The 15,070-nt window shown below is 46.8% G+C and overlaps 1 protein-coding gene across 1 annotated transcript; it reads right to left on the reverse strand.

Annotated features, from left to right (window-relative positions):
* Positions 1 to 335: 335 nt before the first annotated feature.
* On the reverse strand, positions 336 to 7,559 carry PRSS16 (serine protease 16). The gene is made up of 12 exons (XM_023191615.2): positions 7,481 to 7,559; positions 7,240 to 7,406; positions 6,332 to 6,431; positions 6,051 to 6,180; positions 4,485 to 4,608; positions 4,177 to 4,254; positions 4,027 to 4,074; positions 3,241 to 3,528; positions 2,929 to 3,070; positions 1,008 to 1,187; positions 749 to 894; positions 336 to 632 (listed from the first exon to the last, which is right to left on the reverse strand). Exons 1-12 carry the CDS (start codon positions 7,548 to 7,550, stop codon positions 564 to 566), a joined length of 1,542 nt encoding a protein of 513 aa, XP_023047383.1. The 5' UTR covers positions 7,551 to 7,559; the 3' UTR covers positions 336 to 563.
* Between the last annotated feature and the right edge of the window lie 7,511 nt (positions 7,560 to 15,070).

Below are 15,070 nucleotides of genomic sequence, written 5' to 3' on the forward strand. Positions count from 1 at the left end.
GAGACAAAAACACAGACTGAAAAACAGAAAGACAAACAGAGAAATAGACAAAAACACAGAGATAGAAATGAAGATATTCAGAGAAACAGGAGATTAGAAAGACAAATAGTGACAGGGGAAAGAGAGAGGAAGAGACTGAGGGAAAGGGGTACAGTGAGATAAACTGAGAAGCAAGGACAGGTTCAGGATCTAAAGTCCAGAAAGAGAAACTTACAGCAAAGCCCCTAACCCAGGAGCTGGAGTGGCAGAATTTGAACCAGAACCTGATCAGCAGGGGGAGGACACCAGCATGAGGAGTCACATTTGTTTGATATTTAACATTCAAAATACCAATATTTACAATGAGAATAATCATCTACTTGTATTTCCATAACTCTCTGAGATAAAGCACTTGAAGTTGGGAATAAAGATGTTTGCAGACACATGCCGGTTACATGCGGAACAGGTGCTGAATCCCAATTCCTGGGAGTTTCTTCTTTCAAAACAAGCTGCTTTCTTTTGTTCAGTGAGTAAGTGTGTCCAGGACAGAGGTGACCATGCAGGGAGTGGAAAGGGTATGAGATTCAGACCTCACCCTTAACCTGGCTCTCCTTTGCTAGCTTGAGCCAGGTCTGTAGCTGCTGAAAGATGTTCTGTGGGGAGGTGGGAATAATTTTGAAAGTCAGATTTCAGCACCAGCAGAAGGAAGGAACATGCAAGTGATTATTCAAATGAGAATGCAAATTATTCAGAGACGTTTTTGTCTTACCTGGCGCCCTAGGCGGACGCTGGGGGAGTCTGAGGGCCTCTCAGGTGCCATGTCCAAGCAGTGGGAGCCAGTGCGGATAAGAAGAGCTGATTCTGAGGATCCTAAAGCCTGCGTTACACTTAGCACGTGCCAGGGGTCTGTGTCCCCTGGAAAGAAAGGAGAGGATGGGGCTAGGTAGATGGGGGCTGGGAGAGGATGGGGCTATGTTGAGCTGGGGCTAGGTGGAGGCTTAGGAGACAGGTTTTGATAGCATGCTCACCATTAACAAACAGCACTTGGTTAGCCCCAGGGGTCTGGCCACCGTAGTAGGAGTTTGTCTGAGCCACAGCCTGGGCTACTGACAAGGCTGAGAGCCCGAACACCTTCTCACATAGGTCTAGCTGGGAGGGCAGTGCAGGGAGCTGGGAGAAAGGACATCTGGGATTCTCACAGGTGACATCTGTGTAGGGAGATACCTGTAAGTGTGGGTATACAGCCAGCCCACCACTCTCCTTTAATAATCATTTTCAGAGCTTTCCTCAGTGATGACCAGAACATTTGTAATACTCCCTTCAAGGAGCTCACAGTCCTGGCAGAAAGACTCACACAGCCCCCCAGCAGTGACAGCCCAGAGTGATCAGGGCTATGATGGAAAAAGGCCAGACGGCAGGGATCCCAGAGGAAACATGATGGGCTCAGGGAAAGCATCCTGCAAAGGATAAGACCTTGAGAAATGAGTAGGACTGAGCCAAACAAAGATAGAGAGAGAAGGCATAATAAATAGAGGAAATAGCATGTGCAAAGGTCTGGAATGCTCGGAGCTCAAATTGTATTATGTCTCCCCTGCTTAAAATCCGTAGCTCACTGTGCTTTCAGGGTAAAGCTAACCCATAACATCAGATTAATTCATCCCTTCCCTCCCTATTTGTTGACCACCTACCATGTGCTCAGATAAATGTTGTATACTATTGGACACATGGTGGCAATCAAGACAGCTCCAGGTTCTGCTGTCACAGGACTCAATCCAGGGGGGAAGACAGGCAATAAAAAATGTATGATGACAGGCTCTGTAAAATGCTAAAGAGAACACAGAGCTATCGAAGTCGGAGGTGGGAAGGCTGACTTATCTTGAGGGATCATGGCTTCCTGAGGGAGGGCATCCTGTTGAGACTTGAAGATGAATAATCTAAGCAAAGTAAACAGCATGTACATAGATGTTAAGGTGTTAGGAAGACTAATATATTAAGAGGGTTAAAATATGTAAAGCCTTATAATAATAACAATAGCAAGGGTTTATGGAATACTTACTGTAGACCTGCATTATTCTTAGAACGTTACAAATATTACCTCTTTTAGTTCTTGAAACAACCCTATGAGAGAAGTACTGTTTGTATTCCCACTTTATAGATGTGGAAACAGGCATAGAGAATTAAGTCACTTGCTCAAGTTTGCCCAAGATTACGACTAGAAAATGGAGCTGGAATTTGAACATTTAACTTTACCATATGTAGTATTTGGGAGATGCTTATACTAAAAAAAAATCTGTTGTATATCTGAAATTCAAATTTAACTGGGCATCCTGTATTGTATCTGGCAACCTTACCCTGGGGTCTTTGAGGAGCTGTGGTTTTGAGTAGAGGAGGGACAAGGTTATATTTACAAGGATCTCTGTGGATGCTATGAGGAAGCTGGATTGTAGAGATGAAGTGAAAACCATGAGACCAGAGTGTAGACTGGGAAGGGATCCAGGCAAGAAAGGATGGAGGTTCCTAGCAGGACAGCAGAGGTAGGCGTAGAAAGCAGACGGGATGGACTACAGAGTTGTCCATGCAGACTGAGGAGGACTCAGTAATTGACAGGCTAGCTAGAAAATGGGAAGGAAGCCACTAAAACAAGGCTCAAGTTTCTAGTCTGGTGGCTGGGGAAAGGGGGGCATCCCTGAAATGGGGACACAGAGAAAGAACAGGCTGAAGGGAAGATCATTCAAGTGGAGACCTCGGTGTGTGCGTGAGGAGGCATGTGAGGGCCAAGCACATGCGCACACTAGCATGGCTTCCACCTTCTCCAGCTCAACATCTACAGGTTACACAATGCCTGAGAGCCGGGTCGAAATGAGTCCAGACCACCTGTAAGATGACTTCTCTGGGCACAGTAAAAAGGTTGTTTGAGGAGACAAAGTTAGGGTTAGGCCAGTCACTTACAGAAGCCGAACTCAGTACATGTCTGGTACAACCACTGCCGGTCACCCACACCGGACAGCTGAGGTTCTGTGCTCCTCAGTTGTGCCACTGTCTCTGCTCGGGAAAAGCTTAAACACTTCTGGCCCAGGCTGTGCAAGACAATCTAGGGAACAATGTACATACATAAGACATAAATTCCTCCTTTCTTCCCAGCAAGCCAGGGCCCAAAGGCCTATGTCCCCAGAGGTCAAAAGCCAGAAATAGAAGGATGAGTTCCTGAGATCTCCTGGGAGTCAGTGCAGAGTGGGTGGACGCCTGGGTCCTTGGGCTCACCTGCACCGCCCGACGAAGACCGCAGTAGGGCGTGGAGTGGCTGCGGTTGCCCCCGCCCCCGAGAAGTCCACAGAGCTGTCGCACGCTTAGCGGCGCTCCCTCCTGCCCATCATACTGCACTGCACCTCCCACCAGTGCCTGCAGCGCCCCCAGCAGCTCCGCCTGGTTTTCAGCGCTGCCCAGGGTACCGCACGCGCTCAGCTCAGTCCGCAACGCTGCTTGAGCCGCTCCACCCAAGCGCAGCCGCCGCTCCACTTCCGCGAAGGCGGCGGACACCGCCGCCCGGCACTGTGGGAAGCAAGAGGCGATGTCCGCCAATACTTAGGCTGGGCCTCAGCTTTCCCTTCCCAGGACCTGCGTCCTCCTTGGGTTCCCCACTTTCCTGCAACGAGACTCAGAGGGTGCAGACCTAGCTCTTGGCCCAGGCCCTGGTCCCCAAGCCCCCGCCCCCAGGCCCCCGCCCCCAGACCTTGGACCCGCAGCCCTCCTCCTCGGGTGGTCCCTGCAGGCCCCGCCCTCCGTTGTGGCCCGCCCCACCTTGAGCCTCACCTCCGGATAGGATCGTCCCTGCCCAAACCCCGCCCTTTCTGGGGAGCGCTTCTTTTCTTGGTGCCCCGCCTCTTCGTCAGCTCACGCCTTCTTCCAAAACCTGCCTATTTTCCCGATCTCCGACCTTCCTTAGACCTCGCCACGTTTCAGGTTTCACCCTTCTGTGGCCTTCTGTTCCCTGGCATCCGAGGCCTCTTTTCCCTCCCAGTCCCTCTCGGACTAGGCCCCACCTCCTACCTCCAGGGACCCGCCGATCGCCGTGCTCATTAGGCTTCTGGATACCACCTGTGGTCGGACCGCAGAAGAAGGTATCGGAAGTGTCAAGGGTCTCAGTCCACTGGGACCCCCCCCCCCCCACCCTCCGCACCTTCTGCCCTCCATCCTTACGTCATTATACTCGGAGAAATCCAGCACGGCCCGCACCGGGGCGGAGGAGGCAACGGACGCGAAAATGAGATGGGGGAACTAAGGAAGGAGACGCCGTCAGCCTGCGGGCTGAGGGACTGGAATCGCATATTTTCCTGCCTCTGTGTCACTCCCTGGCTGTGTGATCTCGGGCTTTTGTGAGAACAGCTTGTGCAAAATTCTTGGGGGGCGGGAGGAAGGTAGTGGTGGGAGGGTATTTCTATTATCTGGGACTGGGGCCCTGGAGTCCGAGTTCCCTCCCCCCAGCCCACCCGCAGGAGTCGCAGGACCTTCAGCCGGGCCCAGGCGGCCAAGGAGCCGGCATAGGAGCCTCCGAAGCAGATCCAGGGGCTGGAGGAGGAGACGTTAAAGAGGCGGGAAAGTGCCAGGCGGGCAGAGACCACATCAGCCAGCCTAGGGTCAGAGGGGGGACTCGGTCGGTCCTCATCGCTGGGAATCCCTGAAGATTTCCCCATTCTGGGGGAAACCCGGATCCAGATACATGAATGGGTGAATCTGGCCAGAAGCCAGGGCTGTTTTCTCATGATGTGTTTTCAAGGGTCCTCAAAGCCACATACACTTCTCAGAACGTGTGTGCCTAGGCCAAGGGAGACCCTGTCCTCGTCCACTTTCTAGAAAGCCTCCACCCTCTTTCCCTTCTCGTTTTAAGTAAGAGAGGAAAAATTTCCAAGTCAGTTTAGATGAAAACCTGACAAATGTAGGGAAGGGTTGAGGGCACTCAAGGAGGGCTACTCAGAGGAGAAGGAGGGATCCTAACCTAATGAGTTAGAAGGTATTGGGAGAGGGAACAGACACAAAGAGAAATGGAAAGTGAAGTTTGGATATGTCTAACATCCTCTTTCTCCTCCCAAAAGCTTTCTTTCTTCCCTAACGTTTCTGAAATGGCCTGCAGTTGGTGCCATCCTGCTGTAGTTAGAAAACAGTTTAGCTTGTAGAAAAGATTAAGATGCAGAGAGAGACAGAGATAGAGACGAAGAGGCACATATGTAGATACAGAGACGGAGAAAATGAGACAGACAGGCAAAGAGACTGTTACAGACAGAAACAGACAGAGACACCAATGAGGAAAGAAAAAGCTAAGTTCTGTAAGAATAAAGCAGATGAAAGAAACAAAAAGCAGGTGAAGTAAAGTTGGGGGAAAAATGGTGGGGGGTGTTAATAGGAGTGAGATGCACTGAAGGAGGCTGGGGTGGGAGCCATACAAATATCTGGGGGAAGGTCACAGCATGCAGAGGGATGAGTTCAAAGGCTCAAGGCAGGAATGTGCCTGTAAGTCTGGAGGACAGTGAGGACCTCAGTGTAGCTGGAGCCCAGTCAATGTGAGAGAGTGGAGGTCAGAGTTAACTAGAGGCCAAAACCCATTGGACCCCATGGCCACTGTAAAAGCTTTGACCTTACTCTGAGCAATGCAGAAGACGTCTGAGGGACTTAAGCCAGGGAGGATCATGACCTGGTTTATGCTCTAACAGAATTACTCTGATTTCCACCTGGAAGTCAAGGGCGGAGCAGGGAAAATGGTGAAAATGGTGAGAATGCTGTGGCTGTAATCCAGGTAAGAAATGCTGGTGGTCTGCACAGTGATACAGTGGCTTACTTCAGACAGAGACACAGAAACAGAAAGAATACAGGATAAGAGAAAGACAGATAGGGAGAGACAGAGACCCAGAAATGGAAAGAGAAAAAACGAGACACTATGAAAGACAGAAGAAAACAGAGGGAACCAGAGACTCAGAGGTTGACTTCAGACAGTGGAGGAGAGAGACACAGATGCAGAGATGCCAAAGCACAGACATTCCTGTCCTTTGACCATAAACACTTTCCCTTTCTCCACTCACGCATGGCGGCTGGACAAGAAGCGGAGCTGGGCCATTTCCAGGCCTCCAGCAGGTATACTCAGGCCATAAAATCTGTGTTCCAGGCTTATCACCAAGGCACCCCAGGCTGGGGCCAGGGCTGCGGGATGGCCTGTGAAGAGTATATGGGTGGGGGGCTGTGAGATGCAAGTTGAGTTTAAGTCCTTGCACTCCTCAGGTCTCACAGCATTGCAATATGCAGCTCCCCTTCCTGGTCCCCACCAGCATCCCAACTCCTTCTTTCCCCCAACCTTACCTCTTACCTTTCATCACTGAGCCAGGCCCAAGGCTGCCCTCACCCCCCAGATGCAGGAATATGGGTCCATCCTCGCCAACCCAATGTTGGTCATTCACCCAGTAACGCTAAGAGGTGGGATGGGGAAGAAGAAATGGCATTGTGAGTGAGAGTCCTGACTTATTCTCGATTCCTCGTTTGTTCCAGTCTCTCTCCCTAATGGATCTTTCCTTATGTACTTAACAGTATCTGAAATGAGCTTGTTTATTTACTTGCTCACTTTTCTCCCATTCATCTCATCTAGAACGCAAAATCTACAAAAGCAAATTTTTGGCCTGGTTTTTCACTCTTATATCCCCAGAACTGAGGGAGTGGCTCTCACATTGAAGGAACTTGCTATTTCTTGAGGTAATAATTGTAGAATAAGACATAAATGCAGATGGATTTAGGAATAAGATCCAAGTGGAATGATCTTTGGAGACTAAATACAGAGGAAGCACTGAAAAATGGTGAATTTGTTCCTTCTTTTGGTAGATATCTTTGAGTGCCTGTTGTGAGCTAGGTCTGAGTCCAAAGCTGGTTCAAATTTCTGCTACCTACTGAGAACTGGTGGTAGGTTTTGTGTCCAGTCTGGACAGGAAGAAGTGGGTAGGGAGGAGCAGTGAGAGAATGAATGTGAATGACAGAGAGAAAGAAATGGTGAAAGGCAAGATCTGAGAGACAAAAGGAGTGGGACCCCGGAGAGAGGGGAGACTAAGGCCAAATCTAAAAAACAGGAAAGGAAAAGGGATACAGACAGAAGGCATAGATTCAAGCAGAGGGATGGGGAGAACTGAGATGTGGAGAGGGAAAAAAGTGCAGACTGAGGAAGGAAGAGATGAGGGAGACTGAGGAGAGGGCAGGATGGGCAGTGGACTCCCCTTCTCCTGGCCTCACCTGCAGGAAGGATCGCCTGTCGGACACGTTGAAGGGGTCCAGCAGTTGCTCCAGCCACCCCACTTTTGGGAGGGCCGCAGCACCTGGCCCCAGGCTCAGGCCCAGGCCCTGGGCAGAGCTCTCCTGAAACTGCTGAATGTGCTCACCGAGGCGCCTAAGAAGGGAGGCTGTGGGACATGGAGGGGAGGAAATCAGGCTGGGCCCCTTAGGATGCCCTGCTTGACCCTCAGCCTCCTCTTACCTGGAGCCGAGAGTCCCCAGAGGGAAACCAAGAGCAGAGGGCCCAGCCACCGGGCAAGCCAGACAGTCATGGTGTTCGGGACTCTGGTCTCTCCCAGGAGGACCTTTATCTTATCCTCAGCAGCCAGGCTTTAAATCCATCACCTTTCAGCAGAGGCTCAGGTTTCTTTCCTTTCCTGGCAGGTCAAGCGTCTGTAGGAACTGCTAAAGCGGGGCAGGGACGCTAGAGTCTGTACACAGAGGCTGCTGATGTGGCATCGGAACTCCCAGTTCCTTCTCTCTGGGCCTCTCAGTCTGTTCTTCCCTCAGCTCTCAGTAGCCCTCACTGTCTCAGTCTCCTTCTCTCCACCCTTCAGTCTACCCTTTCTTTATCTCAGATTCCTCCTTTGCATGCCTTACTGTCCTTCAACGTCTGTCTCTCCCACCTCAGCACCACCTCTGGAACCCCAGTTGCCCACTTATTCTCAGTCTTTTCTTTCCGCCCCTCAGCATATCTTCAGTACCCCTCAGTTGTTCCCACACTCAGTCTCTCTCTCTCTTTGTCCTCAGCACCCCCATCTCTTTTTCAGTCTTTCTGTCCATCCTCCAGTCTCTCTGTCCCCCAATCTCACCTTGTCTGTTTTCCAGCCCCCTCAACTTTCTGCTCCTCTTCACTGCCCCGAACCTCTCTGACCCACAATCTCACACCGTTCATAGATTTCTTACAGTTCTTTGAACATACCAGGCTTTCTTCTGCCTTAGGGTTCTTATTCTTGTTGTTCCCTGTGGATTGTGATTTCCTCATATATCCACATGACTTGCTCCCTCTCTTCAATCAGATCTTTATTCAAAGGTCATTCATTCAGAAAGGTCTTCCATGGTCATCTTTTTAAAAATTGCCAAACCTATGGCCCTCTTCTCTTCCTTTTCAAACTTTATTCCTAATTCTTTTTCCCTTCCTTCCTTTCTCTCTCTCTCCCTCCCTCCCTCCCTCCCTCCCTTCCTCCCTTCCTCCCTTCCTGATGGAGTCTCGCTCTGTCGCCCAGGCTGGAGTGCAGTGGCCGGATCTCAGCTCACTGCAAGCTCCGCCTCCGGGGTTCACGCCATTCTCCTGCTTCAGCCTCCCGAGTGGCTGGGACTACAGGCGCCCGCCACCTCGCCCAGCTAGTTTTTTGTATTTTTTAGTAGACACGGGGTTTCACCGTGTTAGCCAGGATGGTCTCGATCTGCTGACCTCGTGATCCGCCCGTCTCAGCCTCCCAAAGTGCTGGGATTACAGGCGTGAGCCACCGCGCCCGGCCCCTAATTCTTTTTCAAAGGACTTGTCAGTATGAGAAATATTGTACATTTAAAAAATTATTCCCATAAATTTAAAAAATATATCCAGAATCTGATGACTTCTCACTACCTTCAGTGCTACCTCTGCTGAGCCACCATCATCTCTCTCTTGGGATATCATGGAAGCCTTTTAGCTGGTCTACCTGTTTCTGCCTCATGATTTATTCTACACTCAGCAGACAGAGAGACATAATTAAATATTAGCTCAGTCATTCACAATCATTCACTCCCTGGTTCAGAACACTTCCCTGGTGCCTCATCTTACTCAAAGTAAATCTAAAATTTTGAAAACAGTTTTTAAAACTCTGTATGACCTGGCCCCCTGTTATATATACTGTCATGATTTCATCTCCTACCCCTCCTGGGTTCACTGCTCCAGCTGCATTGGGCTATTTTATATTTCACAAGACACACTCCTTCCTTAGAATTTTTGCTCTCATTGGATGCTTTTCCTCCAAATATCTGCAAGTCTTATTTATCACTTCCTGTAGTTCTCCATTCATATATTGTATCTTACCAAATAGGTTTTACCTGACCACCCTTATAAAACGACACAACCCCTGACACCCTTCCCCTGATCCTTCTGTTGTCACTCCCCGATAGTGAGGATATTTTATTGCATTTCTCTTCCAAACCATTCCCCAGGAAGTAAGCTTATTGTGGGAAGAAAGGTTGTCTGTTTTGTTCACTGGTGTACTCATAACATCTAAACTACTTCAAGGCACTTGATAGGTTCTCAACGAATATGCAATGAGCAAAAGGCTATATGGATAAATTGATTAATTAATGAATTAGTTTTCCCCTCAGGAAAGAATTCCCTAAGAATGTGACCTAAGAGCTGAGGCAAGGGAGTGAGTGGGGAGGAAGGAAGGCAGGGAAAAAAAATATCTGAGGCAAGAATGAGGAGCTGTGGGGAGCATGAAGTTATCTGGAGTCAGAGGGTTTCTGGCCCAAGCAAAAGCAGGTGCAAAGACTCTGAGTCACAAACCTGCTTGGCATCTCCAAGAACATCAACAGTCAGTGGGCTGGAAAGTCAATGAAGCAATTTGAATTAGATGAGAAGAGAGAAGTAATCAGAGATTCAACCCTGCTGGCAAGCCATAGAAAGGGCTTTGGTTTTTATTTAAAGACTTATATATGGCCAGGTGCAGTTGCTCACGCTTGTAATCCCAGCACTTTGGAAGGCCGAGGCAGGTGGATCACAAGGTCATGAGTTCTAGACCAGCCTGGCTGACATGGTGAAACCCTGTCTCTAGTAAAATTACAAACATTAGCTGGGCATGGTGGCGGGGGCGCCTATAATCCCATCTACTCAGGAGGCTGAGGCAGGAGAATCGCTTGAACCTGGGAGGCGGAGCTTGCAGTGAGCCGAGATCAGGCCGCTGCACTCCAGCCTGGGCAACAGAACTAGACTCCATCTCAAAAAAAAAAAAAAAAAAAAACTGATATGTTGCCATAAGGGTCCCTTTAACAAATTAATACATAAGTAAATTTAAAGTTGGGTGTGGTGGTGCATGTCTGTATTCTCAGCTACTTGGGAGGCTGGGGCGGGAGGGCTGGGAGTTCAAAGAAAGCTGCAGTGCACTGTGATCGAGGCTGTGAATAGCCACTGCACTTCATATTGGGCAACACAGTAAGAACCCATCTTTTAAAAAATGTATTAGTAAATTTCTAAATTTATTTTTTGATAAATACCAATTTATGTAGTTGTTTTAATTGCTAGACTGGAAAGACAGGGATCTTTATCCCAACTCAATAATAAGACAAATAGCACAATTGGAAAGTGAAAAGGGGTTTGAATAGGTATTTCTCCAAAGAAAATACACCAGTGGCCAATAAGCACATGACAAGATGCTCAACATCATTAGTCATTATTAAAATGCAATTTTTTTTTTTTTTTTTTTTTTTTTTGAGACAGAGTCTCACTCTGTCGCCCAGGCTGAAATGCAGTGGTGTGATCTTGGCTCACTACAACCTCCACCTCCTAGATTCAAGTGATTCTCCTGCCTCAGGCTCCCGAGCAGCTGGAATTACAGGTGCACACCACCACAGTTCGAGTGGTGCTATTTTGCATTTTTAGTAGAGACGGGGTTTCACCATTTGGCCAGGCTGGTCTCAAACTCCTGAACTCAAGAGATCTACCCACCTCAGCCTCCCAAAGTACTGGGATTACAGACGTGAGCCACTGCACCCAGCCACTAAAACGCAAATGAAAACTATGAGATAATCCTTCATACTGACAAAAAATGGCTCTGATACAGATAGGCAATACAAGCATTGGAAATGTAAAAGGAAACAGCCGCTGTAGAAGACTCTTGAACTCATTTTTTTTTAAAAAAAAATCACTTTTGTTAGGTATAATTTACATACCATAAAACTCACCTGTTTTTAAGTGTACAATTTAATCTTTTTTAGTAGATTTACAGATTTGTGCAACTATTAGCAGAGTCCAGTTTTAGAACATTTTCAGTAACCCCCAAAAAGTCTCTGCATGCCTATTTGCAGTGAATTCCCATTTCTATCCTTGGCCTCAGACAACCGTTAATTTATTTTCTCTATGTATTTATTTGCCTTTTTTGAACATTCCATATAAAAGGAATTCTACGATATATGATTTTTTATGTCTGGTTTCTTTCACTTAGCATAATGTTTTTGAGGTTCATCCATGTTGTAGCAGGTATCAGCATTTCATTTCCTTTTATGGCTGAATAATATTCTCTTTTATGGATATACTGTATTTGAGTTATCTGTTAATCAGTTAATGGGCATTTGGGTTATTTCCTCTTTTTGCTATTGTGACTAATGCCACTATGAACATTTGTGCACTAGTCTTTTTGTTGAGATACATTTTCATTTCTATTCAGTAGATACCTAGATGTGGAATTACCAGAGCATATATTAAAATAAAATTTAACTTTTAAAGAAATTGAACTGAACTGTTTTCCAAAGTGGGTGTACTATTTGTTCATGTAATTTCTTAGACTCCAGAAACCTGAACCAAACAGGTAGAAAGCCCCCAATTTCAAACATGAACACGCTGGAAAAGTGAGAACTGAAAGACGCCAGGAAAAATCATTGAACAGAGAGGACCAGAGGCTGCCAGATTATCCCTTCAGACATGAAACTGAATCTTTTTATTGTGGGAAGAGGTGCCTGCTGCCTGAAGTTCAGCGGGTCAGACCCCTGGCAAGCATAGACATGATGTCCTTCAGGAGGGTTAGAAATTTCCGTAGATTCCCCAGTCAGAAGTTCCAGGTTTGAAAACGTCTGCATCCTTTGTCTACTCCATGAGTAGGATTTAAAACCAAAGTTTGTTTGTTTTAATCAAAAATAGATTATTCTTTTTATTGAGGCAGGGGTGGAAGGTGGGAAGGGACTTCTTTCCGGTCTAAGATTATCTACAAGAAGAATGTTGATGAAGTTAATGTTTTCAAAGCAAAGACAAGTCAGTGGAATGATTGGTAGCTTAGTTGGGCTCGAGTGTGGTCCTAGCACCCACAAAATTGTGGGTTTGCTTCCAGTACCCGTACCTTCTCTATGGTTTTGTTCCTCTGAACTGTTAGTACCAGAAGTCATCTCAATTTGAGCAGTAAAACAGGGGATAAATTATGATGCTCTAGGAAGCTTTAAATCCATCCCCTAGATTGCTTTGCCTTTTTAAACCATTCGCAGCCCAACAGATTCGTGATCATCCGCAGGCAGAACACTAGTGCTCTCACTCATTTCAATCCCCCGCGCCCCATCCAGCACGCTTTCATGAACGTCAATCAACCGTTATAAACTATTTTCGAAATCCACCTGATAACTAAGGGCATCTTTTGATTTGTGTGAACGACTTTCCATGTGATCTTGATTTCCTCTCAGTCCTTCACTCTGTCTCAAGCGTCTGGAGTTCCTGGCCCTACACAGAGAAAGGATACCCATCTGTTTAAAGTGACACTGTCCAAAATGTATTTCCCATATCTTCCCTCCACCCTTGCCTTTTCCTTTGGGAGTTTAACTTTTTTCAGAGATCTCCTGCCCTCTCCTTGGGGACACTTTCTTAGTTACTCCCTTTTGCTTTGAAGCCATTGCCTTCTTCTTCTCCAGAACCTCAGGCACTAGTGGAAGGAATTTGAATTCAAGAAACTCCTAATTATCTTGCAATTTCTGGTCTGCATCTTTCTCCGTCCTACAAGTGACCTGAAAAGGAATCAAGACTCCCCAAAATGAACCTTGGAACTCTCATGATGTCTCTGCTATGTTAGCTTCTGTCTGGGAGAGACTGTGAGGTCGAGACAGGTCTAGGTGTGCAGGTGGTAATGACGGGTACTGGGGCCATGCAATGAATGCCCAGTGAGGATAGAAGAGGTCTTTAAATGCCTTTCTGTTCTGGGTCAGTCATATGTTTTTTTTCAGGTCTATGCTGTATATATGAAAATTTCCTTTTTGATGAATTTTGAAAATTCATTATTGGTTAATCTGGTTTTAAAATTTAAAAATATAGTTGACTCGCCAGGCATGGTGGTTCACGCCTGTGATCCCAGCACTTTGGGAGGCCGAGGTGGGTAGATCACGAGGTTAAGAGATCAAGACCATTCTGGCCAACATGGTGAAACTACTAAAATACATGTCTCTACTAAAAATACAAAAATTAGCTGGGCATGGTGGTATGCACCTGTAGTCCCAGCTACTCGGGAGGCTGAGGCAGAATTGCTTGAACCCAGGAGGCAGAGGTTGCAGTGAGCTGAGATCATGCCACTGCACTCCAGCCTAACGACAGAGTGAGACTCCATCTCAAAAAAAAGTTATATATATATAAAAAATATATAAATATTATATTATATATATAGAGTCCCAAATTAACTGACATGCATTACTGTCCTTTTTCTTCTAAAATGTCTAGCTAGAAGTGAGCTCCATTTTCTTGCTTCTAACTGAAACTTTTCTTCATGGCAGGGCAGATGCTCACAAAGGTGCTCAGAAGTAAGACCTTTTTTTTCCCACAAATTAGAAATAATTTGGGATGTTATGAAAAGCCTTTTCACATGAACACTGTATATGTGCCGGGTCCAACCTGCAGACCCTGACCGAAGGTTGGATGAAAACATGCACTCAGAAACAGATATCCAGTGAAAGAGTGGGCTAGGGGACTGGGAGTTCACAGAAGGAGTTGTTGCAGTCTGCTTGCACACACCAAGGAGGGTGTTCTAAAGAGCGCGCAGCCACGGCCCTGACAAGCTGGCCCTGCAGGCATTTATTCAGTACAGATTTAATGGTAAAGGTTTTGAGTCAACACACCTGTGGATAATTAATATGGTCACCCTCCCCAAAGAGAGCAGCCCTGCGGGTGACTAAAGACCAGGGTCGGAGGCCTAAGTAAACTAACTTTTTCTAGATCAGTTTCTTTACATCCCCCTGTTATATGCTTTTTACTGTTAGCTTAAGGTAAGAGGATAAGGCTGCCTTCAGCCATAAGCCTTTCCTAAAGCTTTTACAAAACCTCCCAGCGTTCCAAGAAGGTTTGTGTTTTTCCTGTAATTTTCTCTTACAACTTCTCCCACCACCCTGACCGAAATCCTACATATATGTGGTTCATATAGCAAGTTTCCTTTACCCTGTTAATGCACATGCTTAGTGTATTTCCTAGTGTTACTCGGAGTTTAGTTACATCTGTCCCGCTCTCTCCACTGATTACAAAGGCACAAATTCAAACATGTTTCAATTCTGACTTCCAAAGGCAATAAAGCAATGACTTTCATATGCCTTGGCTACTTATTAACCAAGTGCCATGGTGAAATTATTGAAACACTCAATAATACCTATCCTTTAGGAGTACGGGTACCACAAAGTAGTGGGACATGATAGATGGTGGAGATCTACTCTTTTCAGAGAATGAGGTCCAGTGGTCTACTGCAGCAGTTATCAAACTAGGGTAATTTTACCCTTGGGAACACAAGAGGACCTAATTTTAAAAAGTGCAAGATCCGGCCGGGCGTAGTGGCTCACGCTTGTAATCCCAGCACTTTGGGAGGCCAAGACAGGTGGATCACAAGGCCAGGAGTTCGAGATCAGCCTGACGAACACGGTGAAACCCCGTCTCTATGAAACACACACACACACACAATTAGCTGGGCGTGGTAGTACATGCCTGTAATCCCAGCTACTCAAGGAGCTGAGGCAGGAGAATTGCTTGAACCCGAGAGGCAAAGGTTGCATGAGCCAAGATCGTACCACTGTGCTATCATAAACCACCATATAGATTTTTTCTAAAATTGATATGTCTGAGAACACT

Source organism: Piliocolobus tephrosceles, chromosome 5 (assembly GCF_002776525.5).
Source record: "Piliocolobus tephrosceles isolate RC106 chromosome 5, ASM277652v3, whole genome shotgun sequence".
NCBI lineage: Eukaryota > Metazoa > Chordata > Mammalia > Primates > Cercopithecidae > Piliocolobus > Piliocolobus tephrosceles.

Coding starts and splice junctions, on each gene's coding strand:
- PRSS16 (XM_023191615.2), bottom strand. CDS start 7,550: ATGACTGTCTGGCTTGCCCGGTGGCTGGGCCCTCTGCTCTTGGTTTCC. Junction 4,609..6,050: donor TTCTTGTCCAGCCGCCATGC/GTGAGTGGAGAA, acceptor CTCTGACCCTAG/GCTGGCTGATGTGGTCTCTG. Junction 1,188..2,928: donor ATGTACTGAGTTCGGCTTCT/GTAAGTGACTGG, acceptor CTCCCTACACAG/ATGTCACCTGTGAGAATCCC.